Source organism: Kogia breviceps, chromosome 10 (assembly GCF_026419965.1).
Source record: "Kogia breviceps isolate mKogBre1 chromosome 10, mKogBre1 haplotype 1, whole genome shotgun sequence".
NCBI lineage: Eukaryota > Metazoa > Chordata > Mammalia > Artiodactyla > Physeteridae > Kogia > Kogia breviceps.
The window spans coordinates 14,699,107-14,721,576 of record NC_081319.1 but is presented as its reverse complement, the minus strand read 5'-3'; the positions used below and the strand labels follow the sequence as shown (position 1 = coordinate 14,721,576).

Below are 22,470 nucleotides of genomic sequence, written 5' to 3'. Positions count from 1 at the left end.
AAAATTAGAGCAGTGATAAAAAAAAAAAAAAGGAAAGAAGGAAGGAAGGAAAGAAGAAAGGAAGGAAGGAATGGAGGAAAGGAGGAAGGGAAGGAGGAGGGAAAGAGGGAAAGGGCATAACGGTTTACTGTGGAGGTTGTATGGTACAATGAAGAGATAGCCCAGCCACTATTCTATCCTAATTACACCATAACTTAGAGTAAGTCACATGTCTTTGATAGGCTTCTATATCAAAGATGGATTAGAAGCATCTCATCTTCCTAAAAGAAAACAGAGAGCCAAGTAGTCTCTCCAAGCCCATTCAAGCCTAAGGTTGATTATTTCTTCTATAGCTTTGATATGAACCATTAGAAGGGAATTGACTCTTTTCTCCATGATCTTTTCTCCTTCTCAAGTCAGTGTTGCCAGGACAGATCCCAAATTCTAGCAAAGTAACTGCATTCAGCTTGCAAATAGCTACCACACTGGAAGAACACTTTGGGGAGGAGACTATTAAAAGAGTATCTAATGCCACAAAATAGTTCTAACATTTGCAATATATGAATAAAAGTTATTTGACTTAACGTCTGTTTATACATTTTTACACTGTGTGTACACACACACATGTGTGTATGTGTGTACCATAGGGGTAGCCATAATTTCCGAAACTAATGAAATTAATTACCCTAGGAGACAGAGACCTAGTCCACTGTCCAAATTTTATAGAGCCAGATCCTAAACTCAAACACAGAACACTGAGTCTTAGTACACAGATTTTAATGCCACATCAACCTGAATATTTTATCTAAATAGCAAAATAAATGTAATTCCTATCCTTTCATACTCTGTTAAAGCACCATACAACTGTATACACAGTAAGATTAAAAGAATCAGGTACAGAAAACAGTTTAAATGATTCCAAGTAGGAACAGTTTTTAGTTCTTGACCTTGGAAATATCTACATGGGGAAATGTACGTTTTTAGTCTGTATAAGACTTCTATACCATCCTGTCTACTATGAAATTTCATTGTTGCTACATTTGCTTCCAATAAAGTGTAACTATCTAGAGATGGTTGAAAGGACTCTAACGAAGCCTATTCAAAGTAATCTTACTGTATGCCCTACTTATAAAAATGGTGGCAGTATATATTTTTTGACAATTTCTTCCAGTCTTACAAGAATCAAGACAGCAAATAACACATAGCTAATGCAAAGCTTAGAATTGATGCCAAATCTGCCATCTCTGTTTCCAGATCTTTTCCTCTCTGCAAATAATGGAGAACATACTCAAACTCTTTATTTTCTGAAAGCTACTGTCACGTGATTTTACCAAATTTCATGTGTTGATAATTCAGATCAAGCAACATTTCTGAATATGGTTAGTGTTTCTTATTGGCCTGTGTGTCACAAAGTTTTGACTATTTTAAGAGTTCCATCTTTACAAGTGTCTATATTCGTGGCTGGCTGTCAGAAGAGAAAAGTTTTACTCCAACTAAAAATAGGCAGATGGCATTACAGAGCCCTAAGGCTGCCTGGTTTCCTGCCAGGAATCTATAGTCATACTCCATCTATCTCTTTCTTTTTGGAGCTACCAGTCATTTAGAAACAGCACCTAAACTTAAGAGAAGCAATGGTATGTTCTTGTGGAAGAAACTGGGATGTATTATAAAGAGTCCCTTGCCGGGAATCAGAAAACCAGGGTTCTGGTCTCAGTTCTGTCATTGACGAGTGGCCTGAGCTTGGGTAAAATCACTAGCCTACTGTTTTTTTCATTGAGGTCACTGTTTCCTGGACTTATTTAAGATGAAATAATTTGAAAACAACTTTCAGAAATACTAAGCATGCTACCCATGCAATGACTGCCAGAACAGAGCTTATAGGTTAGAAACCAATGCAAAACGTTAGCCAGGCAGGTTGAAATTGCAGATTCTATCATACTCATAGTTTTATACATGTTTTACCGATTTGTTCAGGTGACCAAGTGATTGAGCCAAACATGGTGATTGCTGTGAATTGTCAAAACAGCTAAAATGATCTGTTTAGATGAATTCAGAGGTTACAGAGGGCCCTGGCATCCAGATTTAAGCATCCCGAGAGTACTAGGCACCACTCATTCACTCACCATTATGGGCCCAGCACCCAGAACAAACCTGGAACATAACAGATGTCCAATAAATATTTTCTACTTTGCTAAATCAATGAAAGTTAAAATTTACTTTGTTTTGTGTCTACCTGAATTAAGAGATTTTGCAGTTAAACCAAAAACGTATTTACTAATTAACAGACCAATGATGTGTTCATTCATTTATTCTGTAAAGATCTGATGAGCAAAAATTATACCCCAAATACTATACTAGGTTCTGTAGATAATTTTTAAGTCGCCAACTACATGATACATAATATGCCTTCAAAAGAAAGTGTTTTGTTTTTAAGTTATTTGGAGTCAAAGATCTGAGTTCTGGTATGAACTCTACTTCTCACTAAGTTGATAACTTCTAGCAAGTCCTTTAACTTCAATGGTTCTCAGTTGATTTGTTTGAAAAATAGAGAAAATAATACTTGTTTCACCCTTGGAGTTGTGTGAGGCTCAAATGACATAGCATGTGTGAAAAGGATGGGTGATCTGTATACACTCTGTTACCACTGGGTGCATTTACTGCTGTTATCCTAACCTTTATGCAAATCCAAGTTACACATTCTAACCTCCACCAGCCAAGGGAAAAACCACAGACTTCACCACAGGAAGTCAAGATGAATACAGATTAAGTTTATCTGTGCAAGGCATTCTGAGGCAACTGAAGGAATCAATTCCACATCTGCTAAGTCTGATTAATCGCTTCTTTTTTGCCTTGTGGATCCACTTAGCAAGAGAACTGACGGAAATCAAAGGCCTAGATTTATCTCCTTATACCCAGTGACTGCTGGCTACCTGTTCAGGGGTCACCTCATGAATTTAATAGAAAATGCAGGAAATGTGAACCTGCTGGGAAGACAGCTCAAAACGTCCTCTGAAGGGCAGCATTCAGTAAGACGCCTAAATCACCTGAGATTTTGTCCGAGTGGAACACAAGCTCTGAACAACAAAAACAAAGAGATGGACAGATTTTTTTTTCCTATTATTGAAAGAATGATAATTGAATTAATAGGTAACACATCACATTGCTTCTTCACTTTCCTAAAAAAATCTACCACATTTCTCCGTCACTTCATAAAATGAAGTAAAATAAAATCCAGCTATATGTTAGACTGTCATTAATAATTAAAATAACCATTTTAAGCACCTCCATATGACAGGCAGTATACTAGGCTTTTCATATATCTCAAAAAACTAAAGCACACTTTTTTCATATTCAGATACATTTCTGAAGGACATAGTTGCCACAGAGCATACAGGTATGTCTGTACCACTTTTAGCCTGGTAACCTCAAAGCTGAATACAAACGGCACTTTGAAATTCACAGAGAATCGAACTCATTCAGTGATGGAGATTCTGCCCCTCTCCCTGAGCAGTTGGTTTCAGGATGTGATCATATTCCACAGACTTGAAATAAGAGGAATGTTGGATTTTTTGGAATCGATTGCATTACCTCTTTCTGCCCAGATACATGTATTTTATATATATATATATATACTTCTAAACAGATCTTATCAAATCCTGGATTTTGTGCTTTATCCTACAATAATGATACCATTAAAACCTGCGTGGCCCTGGGCACTTCATAAAATGGTGTACCCTGAGGGAACATAATGAACCCATTAGGTGGCATGGAATCTAGTAGTGATGCTTATTCAATAGTGTCGCCTTCAATCCCCCGATTTGGTGGGCCCGCTCCATTTCCATCTGCATGGCACTTCAACTCCCAAGACCTCCCTCTTAGACACAATAGTACCTTGTGGGAAAGGGCCAGGGGAAGAAGAGTAGAGAGGGGAAGCAGAAATGAGAGAAGGAGATGAGGAAAAACAAGGATGAGATGTCATTCTCTGTGCCAAAAGATAATTGATCGTTATTGAGCAAGTCACTTGATCTTTCTTTTCTTCATGGGTAAAAAGGTACACTTGGGATAACCTATTTGAAAGCCCTTAGTACAGTGACACAGAAAAGGAACAGAATAAAAAAAAAAAGAGTCTGTCTTCATTCTTCTCCTTGCTAAGCTACCTGGATAAAGTAGTTCCTTTAGTTACAGAGCCTGTTGCCCAACACTTAGCTGTCATTCCACTTTCTCCTTGGAGCCTTTTCACAGCCATCCTACCCTGTGGGGCATCAGCTTAAGGGCGTCTGGCTGCCTGGTTATAAGGAAGCCAATTATATGATGCTCCCTCCCTGTTTGACCCTGCTCTATGCATTTTTCAATAACTGCTTTCTAAATCACCATTATTCCTTCTTTTTTTAAACCATTACCCCCAAGCGCTCAATCTTAATAAAATATCCCCTCCACACGTTTTTTTTTAATGCAACTTTAGCCAGAATGTAGCAACTGGTAAGCAGGATTTCCTAGCCCTTCCTCCTTGCAGAGCTTCCTAATGGAACAAGCAGATAAAACTAATTTTATTTTGTATCACCAACTACTTAATATAATAGTGCTTAGTACATTAGGTAGCATGAGTATCAAATAGGCAAATGAACCATATGTTCCCATGTTTAAGGAAGAATGACAGTCTGCATAATGCCAGGCTTATTACAATCTCCCTTCTGTGCTACTTCTTTGTAATAAAATTTTAAATCGTTCATACTCTACTCCTGAAAGCCTTGTTAAGGTGAGACTTTCCAAGGGAATACATGCTGAAGATGTCAAGAGCCATCTGATACTCTTGCCTGTGTCACGCAAAGATGTAACAAGCTAAAATCCTATGTGTGCCCCTGTCAGTCTGGCCCTATTTTTTCCTCTTGCCATCCAATCTTCCTTTCTTTATCCCCACTGGCCTCCACTGGCCTGAAGCACTGACCCTTTAGCACAATGCCTGCAGAACCACCTACCTGACATAGTCTGAAAAAGCTCCAGTTCATTAAAGATGTAAAGCCTGCCTTTAAACCCAGCCTGCCCAGCTGGGTGTGTGCTGTTTTACACTGCCGCCTTAGTTAGACTATCATTGCTTTAGTTCCCTATTTAAAATGTTTTAATGATGGGTAATAACATCCTGTGGTTTTAGGCCAAGGGCAAATACGGAAAAGCAAAGAAGTTCCACAAATAAATAGCATCTTATAAATTCTTGTACTATAAGCTATCACTGAAAAGGCATAAGCTTCATCATAGAGTTGCTATGAATTCATTGGCTAGATTGGTACATTTCATTATCATGCATACGATTTTTGTGCATAAGATTTCAAGATCATGCATGATTATGCATAAGAACCGTGTGAAAAGTGCAGATCCCAGAGCTGCATTCAAGATTTTGAGTTAGTGGGTAAGAAGGGCTGAGAAATGTGCATTTTTACAAATTCACTCTCTCTGCTCCCAAGTAAAGCTGAGATTGTCCAATACCACCTAGAGAACCACTGATTTGGTGCAAATGTATCATTTAAAAAATAGAAACTTTGTTTCATATTCTTTCCCCTAAGAACTCTGTTTCCTGTACTAACATGCTCAGCTCCTCATCTTATCTCATTGCTGAGGAGATTAAATTCTCAGTTCAGTTACTTTTTGAAAATATGAATACAACTGGCCTTTGAATGGTGTCAACTTACTTAAGTGCTTGCTTCTAATTTCTGAGTGACATTTGTATCTTCCAAAGTTTATGTAAGTATTCAACAGCAATAATTTTATAGACATAAAAGTTCAGTTATTAGTGCAATTTATACAAATAACCTTTCATTCTTGGTTTGACTTTGGCAGAAAAAAGTGATCACTTGATATGCTTAAAGTATAATGTTCCTTACTTGGAAAGAAAATGGTTGCTTGACAAGTGTTTGTTACGCCCACTCTTTTTTAGAGATACTGGTGGGCATACAGAAAGTAAATAAATAGAAATAGATAGAAATTGAATTTTTGTCTTGGTAGAAATTATAATCCAGTTGAAGAAATAAAAGCCAGACCAATTATGTGACAGTGAGTCTTGTTAATATTTTCAAAATGAAGAGTGAGGCTGTCAGAGCATTTTTTTAAAGTCACTGGCTATTATTTCCCTATATCTTTTTTTTTCAACAGTAGAATTAAAAAGCATTTCCAAATGAAATTTATGCAAGAGCTCATTTCATAAAACAAGTAAAATTGAACTAATCTGGCTAATGTCCTGGAGGGAGAATCAGAGCCCCTCTCTAAACCCTCATCACTTTTCAGCCACAAGCAGCCCATGGAGTGCCCTAAGAATCCCCTGGATCTCCTGAGAGCATGGTTGGAGAATTACTGAGTTGGAGTGACAAATCTGATCCTCAAGTGTAACTTGTCAAACTATTCACTTATTTATAAGCACAACTGCAAACCAATTAGACAGTCAGTGTAGAAGATTCTAGGTTTATAAATTTGAATGAGCCCAGAATCTTGAGGGGGAAGCAGGCAGGTCAACAGCTCCAGTGCAGTGGGGCATGTGTCACCACAGACAGAAGACGGTGTAGAGACTCACGAACGCAGCTTACAGGAGGAGAGAAAGGCCTCAGCAGGTTGGAGGTAACTGACCTGGCACTTGAAGGGTAGGTAGGAAAATCTCCTACATGAGGAATGTAGGAGGAGCAGGTTTACTGTGTGGCAGCTTTAACCCATAGTTAGCTTCATACTTGATGCCACTTCGAAGATTTAGATTTAGACTTCTCTTCCTCAGTACAGGATATATTTCATCCATGATTTCTCTAAGCAGAGAATCAAATTATTTTATGAGCGATCCAACAGTTGACTCTTTGAGTACTCAAGGGATGCTTAGATATACTTAATTACATACAGTTTTCATTCTATCTCAGATTAAATGAACCAATATAGCCAGAAATCTACCCTTCTCATAGTTGACCCTGAGTCTCATCATATATAATAACAATAACAATAATAGTATCCACTAATATCCTACCTACAATGGGCAATATATTAAAATGTTGGATATAACAATTCACTTACTTTTTACAAGATATCTATGGAGGTTATCATTTATTTATACTTTTTAGATGGGTTAAAACTAAGGCTTAGATAAGTTAGGCATCATGTCCACAGTCACACAGATAGTAAATGATAGAAAAGCATTCAATTCCAGGAAGCTCTGAAGCCATGTGTAATATTAAACACTACACTGTAGGATTTTTTTAAAAATTTTTTGCAGTACGCGGGCCTCTCCTGTTGCGGAGCACAGGCTCCAGACGCGCAGGCTCAGCGGCCACGGCTCACGGGTCCAGCCGCTCCGCGGCGTGTGGGATCCTCCCGGACCGGGGCACGAACCCGCGTCCCCTGCATCGGCAGGCGGACTCTCAACCACTGCGCCACCAGGGAAGCCCCCTACACTGTAGGTTTTTAATTAGCTTTTTGAAGTAGTACAGTGTCCATCTGTGGATCTAAATGCAGACTGTCATACTGTACACATTATTTGTTCCTCATTTTTTCCAGTTAGACACAAATTCATCTGAAAACTGTGATATATACACTCAAATTCTATTTTTATATTAATAAAAGGTATAGGATAAGTCCGTATGTTGTCAATGTACTGAAAGATGGAGTCAATTCACATCAATAAAATAAAATAATTCAGTCCTCTTAGTGGCTTAGCATCCTGCATCCACAACGTTCAAATGACTGGATTTTACATTGAAATATAATTTTTTGTATATAATTTTTGGTGACATATAGACACAGATATGCAAATTCAACAAACAGGGATAAACTCCCTAAGCTCCATAAAGGACTTGATCTGATAGGAAATTATGTGTTATAATTAAGAAGAAAGAATTAGCAGACTAGGAGGCACATCCAAGTTGACCTCCCATTCTGAGCCAGTTTGTTAGTTTTGTAAAGATTCTGAAGAGCACAATAATTCAGTAGCCAAAGGGGATCTAGAATTGGAAATCCCACTAGCATCCATCACTTTCAAAACTACCCACGTTCAAGATAGCAAGGGGAGGCATTTCTGAGATACACATATTCTGAAATCACTGAATTATAAAGCTGGAGTGAAAGGGGTAATAATCATGAATGTTCCAGCCCAATTTCCTCACTTTTTATATCTGAGGGAAAACAAAGACCTCGGAGATAAAGTTACTAGTTTAAGTTCACCTGGCTGTGTTTGAATCTCATCCGTCTATCTCAAAGTAAGCTGCAGATACAGCTTTACATTTGCAAAATTTCAAAGCCTTGAGGAAAATCACACAATAGGCTCATCATCATAAACATAATGAAAGTGTAGCCAAAATGTCCTTGCAATGTGCAAACTTCTCCATTCTGTTTTGCACAACTTTTTCTCCCATTGTGTTTTCAATTGGTTTGCCTCCAGTTATTTTGGAAGCATACTTTTTTAGATATTTCTTTTAAGTCCTATTTTCACAAGTTTTTTGTCATTTGCTAACTTTATAATTTCCTATATTTTCTTTTGATTTGCTTGGGCTGTAAGGCATGTTAGCATATGAATCTGTTTTAATTCCCTTTTGTGTCTTCTCAGGCATCCTAAAATACTGCAGCAAATGCAGACACTTTCTTTAACTTTCCCTTCTTCTACTGAACAGCTAAATATTCCTCTTAGGGCTCTTTCACTGGATTAATTTAGCTAAGCTCTCCATCTGATGCAGTTTTGTTAATGTTAAATCACACTTCCTTCACATTTTATGGGAATCAGCCTAGCAGCACGCTCTTTGGCATGCCATCGAAGTAAAGACACATCATGACACCAAATAATTATGTTATTTAGCAAAGGTTCTTATCTGGCATCTCTTAATTTATGTCACAATTCAGTCACCCTGAATCTGTTTTTGCATTTTATGTCAGCCACTACAAAGCCGTTGCTTAAATTATTTGTGTATATTAAAGGAGTCACATTTTGATGAATTCTAACGTCTGAATATCTGATGCTTGATTTCTGCTTTGGAGTTTAGAACAGTTGAACCAAAGGCTTAACTCTGAAACATTTGGCTGTTCACACCAGTAATTATGCATTAGGCATAAAATGCAACCATAGAAACCAGGAATTTTTAAAAAATTAGACACTGGCAGCAGTGATGTTTTTATTTCTATGCAAATTAAAATGTGTTTGAGTCCATTTTTAATCTTCAGGTAATACTTCTAAACAATCCTTTGCTAATTAAACCCTCTCAGTTAACTGTATAATGACCCTCAAATCATCTTTGATTAATCAGTTCATGACAAATATATCTTTAGCTATTTAATTTGATTAATATTCCTTTAGTCCATTACAAGTAGTAAGAAAAAAGGGCATGCAGCCATGCATGCCATGTTTTTCCCCTAGGCACCTGAGAAAAACGTATTTTCTGACAAAACATAGCAAAATTGAATTTATTTGTGCTACCGATTGGTGATGCCACACCATGTAGGTTTTTAGTTTGCTTACTTTTCCTACTCCACTCACATCCCATTATACATATAAATTTAAACACACTGTGCCTGATGTTACTCAATACAAGAGACCAAAGGAACACTGTTACTTCATTGGAGCTAGGGAACAGGCTAAGAAAATACAACGGATATAATAACTGTATTTTCTGTAAATTAACTAAATAATTAGGAACCCCCCAACAGGGTCCATATTACCATAATAATTTTAAAAACTTTTACTAAGTACTTTATTAAAACTTTAGTTTCATGATTAGAACTATATAAAAGAATGATTAAAATTTGCTCTATATCCTCTTAGCAAGGATAAGCAAGCCTTGTCCTTGCTAAGACTGATTTGAATGTATTTCTTTACCTCAACTCTTGTCCTACTTTATATGGCATCAGCAAACGAACTGAAAGTCACTTAGCTAAATAAGCATCATGTTTATATTTTTAACTAGCTTTTACTTAAAAAATATATTTATTTTATTTTTGGCTGCATTGGGTCTTCGTTGCTGTGCACAGACTTTCTCTAGTTGCAGTGAGCAGGGGCTACTCTTCTTTGCGGTGTGCGGGCTTGTTGCGGTGGCTTCTGTTGTTGCGGAGCATGGGCTCTAGATACGTGGGCTTCAGTAGGTGTGGCACACATTCTCAGTAGTTGTAGCTCATGGGCTCTAGAGCGCAGGCTCAGTAGTTGTGGCACACGGGCTTAGATGCTCCGTGGCATGTGGGATCTTCCCAGACCAGGGCTACAACTTGTGTCCCCTGCACTGGCACGCGGATTCTTAACCACTGCACCAACAGGGAAGCCCTAGCTTTTACTTTTTTTAAAAAAAAATAAATTTATTTTATTTATTTGGCTGTGTTGGGTCTTCGTTTCTGTGCGAGGGCTTTCTCTAGTTGCGGCGAGCGGGGGACACTCTTCATCGCGGTACGCGGTCCTCTCACTGTCGCGGCTTCTCTTGTTGCGGAGCACAGGCTCCTGATGCGCAGGCTCAGGAGTTGTGGCTCACAGGCCCAGGATGTGGGATCCTCCCAGACCAGGGCTCGAACCCGTGTTTCCTGCATTGGCAGGCAGATTCTCAACCACTGCGCCACCAGGGAAGCCCTAGCTTTTACTTTTAAACAAAGAAATTAATTATTTGCTTGAGTGATTTTCTGTAAGTTTACTGAATTTATTGGTAATGGTAATAAATATACATCTGCACCTAGAAAGAGAAAACTAAAGGTTTTGTGGTATACACAAAACACGTATTTATTTAGTACCTGTGAATTATAGGTATTATTGAAAAATACAAAAAACATAAAGAAGAACAGCTACCATTTGGGATTACTCATTATCCTCTAGGCTTATCTCAGCATTTTTAATACATTAAAAAAAATTTGATTCTCAAAACAAACTGATGTTATTACTACTGTTATACCCATTTACATGGAAATTTTTATAGAAAGCAAGCAAGTGCTTCCAAAGGAATAGAACCAACAAGAGAGAGCCAGAACACAAAGCAAAAGCAAGCTGACTTTAGAGTTCATGGTCTTAAAACCCCTATATCACTTGACCTCTATATCACTTAAGCAAAAAAACTTAGCTTTTACAGTCTATTTAGAGAGTGAAAACTTGTCTAAAAAGAAAATTATGACAAAGGAGCAAAGGCAATACAACAAAGCAAAGATAGTCTTTTCAACAAATGGTGCTGAAGCAACTGGACAGCCACATGCAAAAAAAAAAGAAAAAAATGAATTTAGACACAGACCTTACACCCTTCACAAAAAAAAAAAAAAAAGAAAAAAAGAAAAATTAACTCAGAATGGATCACAGAGCGAAATGTACAACAAAAAACTGTAAAACTCCTAGAAGATAACATAGGAGAAAATCTAGATGACCTTGGGTAAGGCCATGACTATATAGATAAAATATCAAAGGCAGACCCATGAAGGAAAGACATAATAACCTGGACTTCCTTAAAAAACAAAAACAAACAAACAAAAAAAAAAACCTCTGCTCTGTGAAAGACAATGTCAGCAGAATGAGAAGTCAAGCCACAGACTGGGAAAAAATATTTGCAAAATACACATCTGATAAAAGATTGTTATCTAAAACATGCCAAGAACTCTTTAAACTCAAGAATAAGAAAACCAACTACTCCATTAAAAAATGGGCAAAAGACCTTAACATACACCTCACCAAATAAGATATACAGATGGCAAATACACATTTGAAAAGATGTTCCACATCATATGTCATCAGGAAAATGTAAATTAAAATGAGATACCACTACACACCTATTAGAATGGCCAAAATCTGGAAGACTAACACCAAATGCTGGCAAGGATATAGAGCAACGAGAACTCTCATTCATTGCTGATGGGAATGCAAAATGGTACAGCCACTTTGGAAGACAGTTTGGCAGTCTCTTACAAAACTAAACATACTCTTATCAGACAATACAGATATTGTCCACTTTAATGTTCACCCAAAGGACTTGAAAACTTATGTCCACACAAAAACCTGCACACTATATGGTTTATAGCATCTTTATTCATAATTGCCCCAAATTGGAAGCAACCAAGAGATTCCTCAGTAGGCAAATGGATAAATAAACTTGTATATCCAGGCAATGGAACAATATTCGGTGCTAAAAAGAAATGAGCTAACAGGCCATGAAAAGACATGGAAGACTCTTAAATACATATTACTAACTAAAAGAAGCCAATCTGAAAGGTTACATACTGTGTGATTGCAACTATATGACATTCTGGAAAAGGCAAAACTCTGGTGACAGTAAAAAGATCAGTAGTTGCCCAGGGCTGGGGGAGATAAGAATGAACAGGTGGAACACAGAGAATTTTTAGTTCAGTGGAAATATTCTGTATGATATTATAATAATAGATACATGTTATTATATACGTTACCAAACCCAAAGAATGCACAACACCAAGGGTGAACTCTAAAGTAAACTATGGTCTTTGACTATGACTCATCAGTGTATGTTCATCAGTTGTAACAAATGTACCATTCAGGTGGAGAATGTTGACAACAAGGGAGGCTATGCATATGTGCGGGTACATAGGAATTATACCTTTCTCTCAATTTTTCTGTGAACCTAAAACTGCTGTAAAAAAAAGTCTTAAAATAAAGAAAAATTCAAAATACAAGGCAACATAATGATTCAGATAATGATTCAGTAGAAATCAGGATCAGAAGACCTGCATCCTTGCTGTAGCTAAGTAAGTTATTAAACCTCCCTGCATATGAGTTTATTTATTTTTTATTTTTTTAAAATAAAATATCTTGGTTCCCTGACCAGGGATCGAACCTATGGCCCCCTTCAGTGGAAGTGCGGAATCCTAACCACTGGATCACCAAGGAATTCCCCATATAAGTTTATTGATATGGGACAAAACTGCTAATTTTTAATATTTGGGGAGACAGAGAGAGTACTGTGAACTGTAGTGTTTGAGAGGACGGGTGTGATAGAGAAAGCTACATATCTTACTCCAGTTTCCCTAGGACACAAAACTAAGAGTGAAGCAGGTAAATACAGGCAGCAATGCAGGATCATATCTTATTACACTGGCCACTGACTCACTTTAAGCCAAGGGACACACAACAGGTAGGCTGGCATCAGTTAGTCATATAGACTGTCTCCAGACAGAAACTACTTGGGAATAAAAAGACTTTGGAAGGAAAGAAAATGGGATTTATCTGTTGGCTGCCCCTTTGCCAGTGGGGTTGTATTATCTGGACCTTTGGCAGCCAATGGAACTAAGAGAAGCTGAGGAGACACATAAGGTGTGTCTGAAACGGTGAAAATCAAAGTAGGCTTGGGAGGATGGATGGAATTCAGACAAGCAGATTGGAGTGCAAATCTTCTGCTAGATACTTGGGGAAGAGACTCTAGGCTTTCATCTGGCAAGTCTCTGAAGGATGTACTCTAACAAATATTTGCAAATTATGAACATTTGTTTTCTCTTTGGGAGTTACACAACTCTTTACTGAAAAGAATATTTGTGCTCTTTCCTAACAGGCAGACAAAATAAAAGAGATAACATATTTACGAATTCCTTCCATAAATTTTGTTGAATTTTCTGGTATGTGCTTTTTCCCTTGTTTAGAACTGATTAAAGATTAAAAGTATATTGCTCTTTGCAGAAGATGATCTACACCATTTAGCAGAGAGACTAGATTTTATTTTCTGTGCCCATTCAGTCATCTGTGTCTTGAGATAGCACTTCATTTTTACTGTCTCTATGTTTTTATCTTTTTTGTTACCTCTTTTTGGGTTATCTGTTGAGTTTTTTACTACTCCGATGATCTTATAAGGAATAATAAAATACATTTTAATAATCTAGTGATTAAACCTTTAAATTTTCCCTGTACAGAGGTGTGAGACATTTTCTGTATATAACTGCCATTAGAGCTGTTTAAAATTATTGACATAAAAAGATAGAAAAGGAACCTTTACTTTGATTTAAATGAGGAAGCTTACATATTTGCTTGTTTGTAGATCACTTTTTATAGCTTGTTAAAATAAGGAATTTTTAAAAGACAGCTTATTAAATGATAGTGAGATAAGCATATATATTATACCTTAACTATGCTAATCAGATACTAAAATTATTAAAATGTAATGTCAATGTTTGATCTAAAATGGATTCCAGGAATGCAAATTGATACAGCCACTATGGAGAACAGTATGGTGGTTCCTTAAAAAATTAAAAATAGAACTACCATACGACCCAGCAATCCCACTACTGGGCATATACCCTGAGAAAACCATAATTCAAAAAGAGTCATGTACCAAAATGTTCATTGCAGCTCTATTTACAATAGCCAGGACATGGAAGCAACCTAAGTGTCCATCAAAAGATGAATGGATAAAGGAGATGTGGCACGTATATACAATGGAATATTACTCAGCCATAAAAAGAAATGAAATTGAGTTATTTGTAGTGCGGTGGATGGACCTAGAGTCTGTCATACAGAGTGAAGTAAGTCAGAAAGAGAAAAACAAATACTGTATGCTAACACATATATATGGAATCTAAGAAAAAAAAGTGGTCATGAAGAACCTAGGGGCAAGACAGGAATAAAGACACAGACCTACTAGAGCATGGACTTGAGGATATGGGGAGGGGGAAGGGTAAGCTGGGACGAAGTGAGAGAGTGGCATGGACATATATACACCATCAAATGTAAAATAGATAGCTAGTGGGAAGCAGCCGCATAGCACAGGGAGATCAGCTCAGTGCTTTGTGACCACCTAGAGGGGTGGGATAGGGAAGGTGGGAGGGAGGGAGATGCAAGAGGGAAGAGATATGGGAACATATGTATAACTGACTCACTTTGTTATAAAGCAGAAACTAACACACCATTGTAAGGCAAATATACTCCAATAAAGATGTTAAAAAATTAAAAAAAAAAATAATAAAATGGATTCCAGTGGGACATTTTACTTAAAACCTAAATTGTGCAGAGCCAAAATTTATACATACTTTCCTACTTCTTATCTAACTCATTTTAATCCAATCTATTTTACATTTTCTAGATATCAGTAAAATTAAACTGTCAATTAAAATTTCATGGTCTATAGTATTATCTTCAGACAGAAGTGGAAGCAATACTCCAGTTAATAATCTAACTATAAAAATAGAAGTATTGCTCTAGTTTCAGCAATAATGAAATTATAGTTGTCCAATGTCCTAATTTCTCTGAGTTTAAGAAATTTAGCTATTGCTAATCTTCTATGTCCTCAAATTTTGTGATAGGCTATGGTCAATAACTAAACAAAAAAAATCAGAGCCTTCCTCATTTGCTATTCATATGGGGTCCACATAATATAGACCTGTTTTTTCTATATGTAGGTAAATCAAAATTTGGACATAGATTAGTTGTAGTGATAAACTAGACGTGAATGCTAATATCTATTGTATTTATGAAGATTGTAATGAACTGGTATCATGTACAACTTTGGAAAGCAAGGGTAAAAACATTCGACATTAGTCTTTAGACTAATCCTTAGAATGACACAAAATTTGACACACATGTTCCAGGTAAAAGACTCCTATGAGTTCACTTGATGTCGTAGTCTATCTTCCTGATGTTTTATTCACAATAGCTCATCAAGTAGAAGGCAAAGGGTATGAAAATAGAAGGCAACTAGTTAAGGCATCCATTACTTTTGTTTTCGCTTTATGCTACTAACGTTCCCTGACAGTGGGAAGATTGAAATGTTGGATGTTCAATCACACTACATAGTCTGCCTTCAACTTATCAGTCAATCTTGAAATGTTTACATATGCTGGTGGCTCAGTTTTCTACATTTTCTGTTTTCTAACGTGACTATAAAATCTCCCAATGTCACTTGACTGTCAGACGCAGCCTGTAGTTCTGAATTTCTACCTTTGGAATGCCCAAATGCAATTAGAAGAATAGCGTGATACATTACAAATGCTAACTATTAATTTTTCTATTACTGAATGGTCATAATATATCTATACGTGTAAATGTCTTTAAATTCTAATTATTATGTAACATTTTAAATGCAATGCCTTAATTTGTGATTTAATCATCTGAATAGAATACTAAGCTTTGGTAATTTGGGGGAAATTTTTCTATTTGATGGTTTGAACAGGTGAAATATTCTAATTAAGTGGATATTTGAGAATAGACACCAGAGAGGAACAGTGTTACCACTTAACTGTGAAATGATTATAGAGGAAGAGTTAAAGAGCAAACATACATACACCGTAAGTCAAGTATTAGAACCTGGTAACACCAAGGACTGATAACCATATTGTAGTTAAAGCCACAAAACATACTGCTGAGTCCAGTCAGATGAAAGTGTTTTTTAAGACATCCGGCAGGAGTAAGAATCAAAGCGAAAATCGAAAATGCTGGTCCGAGTCATGGACAAGAGCAAACACCAAAAACCAGTATCAGCAAAGAATAAGATTAATAGCTAGCATTTAATTAATTTAATTCTTATGACAACCCTATTTCCATTTCTAAAATAAAAATGAGAGCAATGCAGATCGGAAAGACTGACTCCACAAGTACAGACACGAAGTGGCATGAATTCAACGAAGGGTCTTAGGCAGTGAAACGTAATGCTGGGAAAAATCTTCTGGCATTAGGCTCCTTTCAAAAAGCCTGGCATATACCTCTCAGGTCCCTCTGTTCAAACTGAATCGTGACAAAACACTTCCTTCCTTCCCTGTTGTTACTGCTCATGGAGTTACAGAAGTGCTTACATTCTTTGGTAGAATGAGAAAATGTTTCATTAAAAACCTACTTATTGATGGCTAACCAGGAGTAGGGCATAGACAGGGCCGAGCATTTTAAACAGTGTATATCATTTACTCCTCATGACTCAGTGACACAGGCAATATTAATATCCCCAAGTTACAGATGAGAAAGCTGAAGACTCTTGCACAGTTGAGTAACTTGGACCCAGAAATACAAATATTAAGGCTCAGATTCAGTCACAAGCAGTTGACCCCAAACTCCACGTTTGCTAATAACTCTACTACATTATTGCATAGGACAGTGTAACAGAAGAATAAAAATAATCCTTAGTATTAATATTGCCATCATTATTACCTCATGTTTATGGTTAAAACTCTCCCCTAGTAGGGTAGATCAAACTCACCTTTAAGATTTCACAAACGCTTAGAACTCTGAGGAAATGTGCATATACGCACACACACAAATGTTCCATCACATTTTGGGGAGTTATTGGATTCCCTGAAGGTCAGCTTATAAACCTCCATGTTAAAAATCAGTCTATGCAAATACAATTTTATATGTATGTATGTATGTGCTCAAATTTGTGGCTCTAAGTAACTATATTATTAGTAAATTATACTTTGTAAACTTGAAGTGAAAGAGCCCTTCTTAAACTAAGTACTTCCTGGTGTAAAGAGAAAGGCATGGTTGGAAACTTGGGGCTACATTACTGAGTGTGTACCTTAAGGTACCCACTTCTTTCCATGCCTCACTTTCCTGACTTGTAAAACGAGAATGATAACAATAGTAAGCCCAGAGGTTTACTTAGTAAGTCAGTGAATTGACATTTATTATACACTTAGTAGAGAACTTGTGCAGAGTCAGCTTGCAATAATAGTTCACAACCTACTTGTGTTTTGACCAATGAGTTTAGTCATGAAAAAGAAAATCCTCGATACTAACATTCTCTATTTCTTACATACCTATTGTAATATCTAACACAGTGCCTGGAACACATAGGTATTTAATAAATATTTGCTGAATAAAGTTAGAAGGAAAAGTTTAGTATTGTTCTATTTCCAATCAGGCATTTAAATTGCTATTAAATTTTTAGAAGCTTTACCATATTCCATGGTACCAGATATTTTCATATATGCTTTTATGATCTATTGTCTATTAGCAGTATAATCTCAGCATTAAGTGCTAATTTAAATATATATCTGTATTATATGTAACCAATCACCTCACTGTCTTTTGCTTTCTTCTCTGTAACTTATATTCTGTTTGCTAATTATTTATGCAAATTTCCATTTTTATCACCAGAGTGTTTTCTCAGTTTTTCAGTTAGTCGAGCATATCTATACTTGTGGCTGTGTTTTGTTTTTAAATACCAGAGAGTCTTGTATGAATAAAGACAATATTTTAATGTACTTTATTAATATATCCTTTTGAACCCTCCAGGTACTATTTTAAAATATCTTTTAGAATATTTCAAAAGAAGGATAGAAAAAGTCAGTCTTTATCTTTCTCTGTGAATGTTACCAAACTATCAATTAAAATGTTCCAGTAAATTTTTACATGTGCATCCTTCCATACCTGAAAATGTCAATTGCTCAGTTTTCTTAATACAGTTTGATGTTAATTGGGTGTTATTTCTTTTTAAAAAAAAAAAAAAATTTCTACTAAGCCGTGTTTTGATACTTTTCTTTAATAGTTTTTGTTTAATTATTCGGCATAAATTTAGTGCTATGATTAGATAGTTTGAGACCATCTACACTGTTAAAGATTAAGTTTTCTTACTATATTTTAACATATCTTATTAATGAAAAAATGGTAAGTTGAAATAGTCATACCATTTATTATGTTATAAAATCTTTAATTATAGTTAAATGTCTGGCTTTCTATATCCTAGGACACAAGGAAAAATTACATTTTTAATCATCTAGTTTTAATAAATGATACATTGGTTTGGTTATTTTCATAAAACATTTAAATCTCATATTTTTTATTCTTTTGCACATTTTTGCATATTGATCTATGAAAACAAAATGGTTTCTTGCTTAGACATAAAGATAATCTCTACAGACTAAAGTTTGATTTATAATGAACTGAGCAATGTTCTCAAACTTTATTGTGCATACTAATTACTGAAAATCATGTTAAAATGTAAAGTTTGATTCAGTAGGTCTGGGATGAGACCACATTTTGAGGAGCAAACACCTAAGACCATCTTAAGGGTCTCTAATGATGACTCAGCAGATATTTCTTGAACGTCACAGGCAACATGCAGAATTATTTACTACAAGTGACACAAAGTGATGGTTCTGGAAAGAGTATGAGCAATAGAGATACCCAGTTATAATTTTCAATTCATTCTTTGATGCTTATTAGCTGCTTAATCTTGAGCAGATTTTAACTTTTCCTAGTCTTTGTCTTCTTATTATCTGAAGCTTGAGAAATGTCAATTGATTGACTAAGATTTCAAAAGAAATAATCAGTTTCAATGATGACAATTTCAGTTCAATTTAACAAACATTACTGAACATACACAATGAGCCTGAAAAGGGTGGTGGACTTAGGGTAATATTAAACCACAGTTTATATGAATTGTCCTTTTCTGAAAGCTAAGTGAAAAATTATGACATATAAACATTGGCATTACTAGCTGGGAAGTTTGTCTGATGGCCTTTAGCTATCAGCAGATACAAATTTCTTTAACATTTAAAATGTTTTTTTGCCAAAATTTAATGTTTCTGTGTTGCTTAAAATTCTTAGTTATTCCTAATTCTAGAGGTAAGTGATGTACCCAAATGTTTCTCACATCGACCTCTTCTAACTGAATCAGGTGAAGAATTGTTTTTGGCCAGAAGTTTGCTGCATACTGGAATAGCTTTGTTACTGTGTCAATAGCGGTATGATTCGATTGTTAGTATAAACTGGGATCGAGAAATCTAGACATTTAAGAAATTAAATAAGATGTCAAATGTTCACTGTTGGGGGATACTCCAAGAAAAGGACTTAAAAGAAATCTGATTATGTGCCATGGAACATTCTAAACCCAGATGTGGCCCCTTCCACTCTCTTGACAACAGAATATGGAACTTGTCACTGATAATAAACCCAACATCATAAGCTGGTTTCATACAATTGTAGTTGGCTGATGTTCTCTTGTGTTTCAAATTGGGTAATTAATTATATTAGCTACATTTCCTGTAATACACATATTAGAAACAATGATATGTTCGCAATGAAAGAAATACTGTTTTGTTATTGTTAATGGATGTGACGTGCATGCCAACTCTCTTTCCTTTCATTCCTTTAAAACCATCGTCATTACAAATGAGTTTTCACTGCTTATTTTTTGGCAACTCTGACTACCCACTAGTGTTTTTACAGCTGTGTTTTTAAAAAGTCGTTAATTAAATTTATAAGACATAAAATCAGGCATATGGTTTTGTTTTGTTTGTTTTGTTTTTTTGTTTTTTCAGTTTTTGTCTCCTTACTAAAACATTTGATGATGATTTTGTCAAGAAACCAATCTTAGGGGTTCCCTTGATTATGACAGTGTTGTGACATTTGCTTTTGACTATTTCTGAGTTTCAGAGAAAATTTCATACGAATCATTTTTTGAAAGATTGGAACTTCTTAAATAGCTCTCTCTCCATTGCGTACTAAATGAATACATGTATCTTAGGAATATTTAATTCAGTCTGATTCTTGAAGCCTTCATTGTTTTTACTTCTCTCTTCCTCTTTTTAATGGGACGGGCCACATAACAAGATGGCCTGAACCCTCTGGCTATGGAACCCCATGGATGGTTCCTTCAACTCATTAGCACAAGCAAATATTGTCATGGTTGAAAACCCTGTTGTTTGGTAGCTGAAAGTCATAAGTAAAAACTGGTCTATAAAGCCACAGAGTAAACAATGTGAAAATTGGCTTGCGTTTCTCTAACGCCAAGTTTGGTTTTCACCAAAGTTGATTTTTCAAAATGCATAGTAACTAGTTGTGTTTGTTATTAATCAAGCAAATGGGCATTGTAGCACCAAGTACTCATTTGATTTTTAATGTGCATTGAAATCAGCAATGATAATTCAAGTTATAGCAAAATAATTATCAGTACTGTGTCAGAATAAAAGCAAATATCATTTATTCTAATATGTGGATTCACAGATTGCTCACAATTAAAAGCAGGATAATAGGAAAGGAATACATTCATATTAACGAATGCACCCATGATTTCAGTAATGCTTTAAAATGAAAATAGGTGGTTAAGACTTACCAGTTTTAAAGAGCCTTACTTATGTTAATTATACATTTTCTTTTTAGAGTGTTTATCCTGAAGGATGGCAGCCTCAAGATACATAACGTTACCAGGTCGGATGCCGGATCATACACTTGCGTAGCTACAAATCAGTTTGGTGTTGCCAAGAACACTGGCAGCCTAGTTGTAAAAGGTATTTTACTATCTTCATTTGTGCTTGATGAACATTGGAGATATGTATGCATATCATGACCTCTATCACAGTGTCACCCCTGTATCATATTGTATATGTGAAATGTCTGATTTCACATTTTATTTTAGAGTTGTGTTCCCATATTCATTAATAGCATGCTCACTTTGCCAGTGGAATAACATGGTAGATGTGAATACCTTGGCAGTTGAAAAGCTGTCCAGCGGGTAATTAGACAAAACTAAAACTTGAACTAAAAATTTTGGATTTCCACAGATGCCTCAGTGTGAGGAAGCCATGGACGTTTTGTTGACGTCAGTGGGTAATATTTGTTTTGTTAAGTTTCCTTCAGAAACTCATTTTGTGTAAAATTTTTACCTGGATTTAAGGCTGCCAAGTGCATGATCAGTTCATTTATTTCTATAACTCTAAGTACATAACTAGTGAAATGCAGACTCTCTTGCATTCACCTTAATAAGCAATTCTTTGCAAAGAAAAATAAATTAAAACATTAGTGTCCATATGAGTTATTATTACATTCCCATCACAGTAAACACATACGCTCACACAACTTCAGATGGTAAAAGTGCATACCTTAGTCTTGAGACTTTTAAACTAGTATCAATGCAAATGTAACTACATATATCACCAAGGGACATAATTAGCATTAGATGCATCTATTCCCCATCTTTGCTACTTTACTTTATTGAACCTCAGCTCATAAAACTAGTCTGTTTAGGGGGAGCCACGTCACTTTTATCATTTTATTGCCTCCTGGATGACAAAAATGACTGTCTTGAAAGACGAGTTTAAGCAGTTACTTAAGCCCAAATGATTAAATTCAGCAGTTGATGCTTTATCATCATTTCTATTAAAAATGAATAAATACAATAAAAAGTAGTTAGCTGCTATACTTCAACTATCCTTTAAAATGTCTCAAGGAAAATCTTTATCCCTGGAAGATATTTCTTCCAACTTTATCTCAAGCCTATTACATTATGCCAACAATTGTCTGAAACACTCAGAGGAAATGTAAATGATAGAACCTGTATCAAAATTCAACCAGTATAGCATATTTTGAAAAACTTCACTTCTTTAAGATTGTATTGTCATCAGGTTTTTAAGACAGGTCTGGACTTAATGTTTCAAGGAACGTGCTGTAGCTATATTTAATAATAGGGAATTTCTCCAGCAAAGTTTTGGCAATACTCATGTACTCAAGAGTGTGAATGCTTTATGTTTGAAGAATTAACATGTCCATTAAGGAAAAAAACAGAGGAGATTATCTTATTTCAAATTAAGAAACTACAGGTGGTATGCACTCATTTTTATTACAGCAGAAGATTAAAATATGGT

The 22,470-nt window shown here is 35.8% G+C and overlaps 1 protein-coding gene across 2 annotated transcripts in view; it reads left to right on the top strand.

The window, feature by feature from the left end:
* The window catches only part of CNTN6 (contactin 6), a 304,375-nt gene that overhangs the window by 237,758 nt on the left and 44,147 nt on the right, over positions 1–22,470 (top strand). For both annotated transcript variants that reach the window (XM_067043597.1, XM_059075379.2), the window contains exon 12: positions 20,990–21,117. In XM_067043597.1, the coding sequence (XP_066899698.1) occupies positions 20,990–21,117 (128 nt within the window). The remainder of the gene's footprint in view (positions 1–20,989; positions 21,118–22,470) is intronic.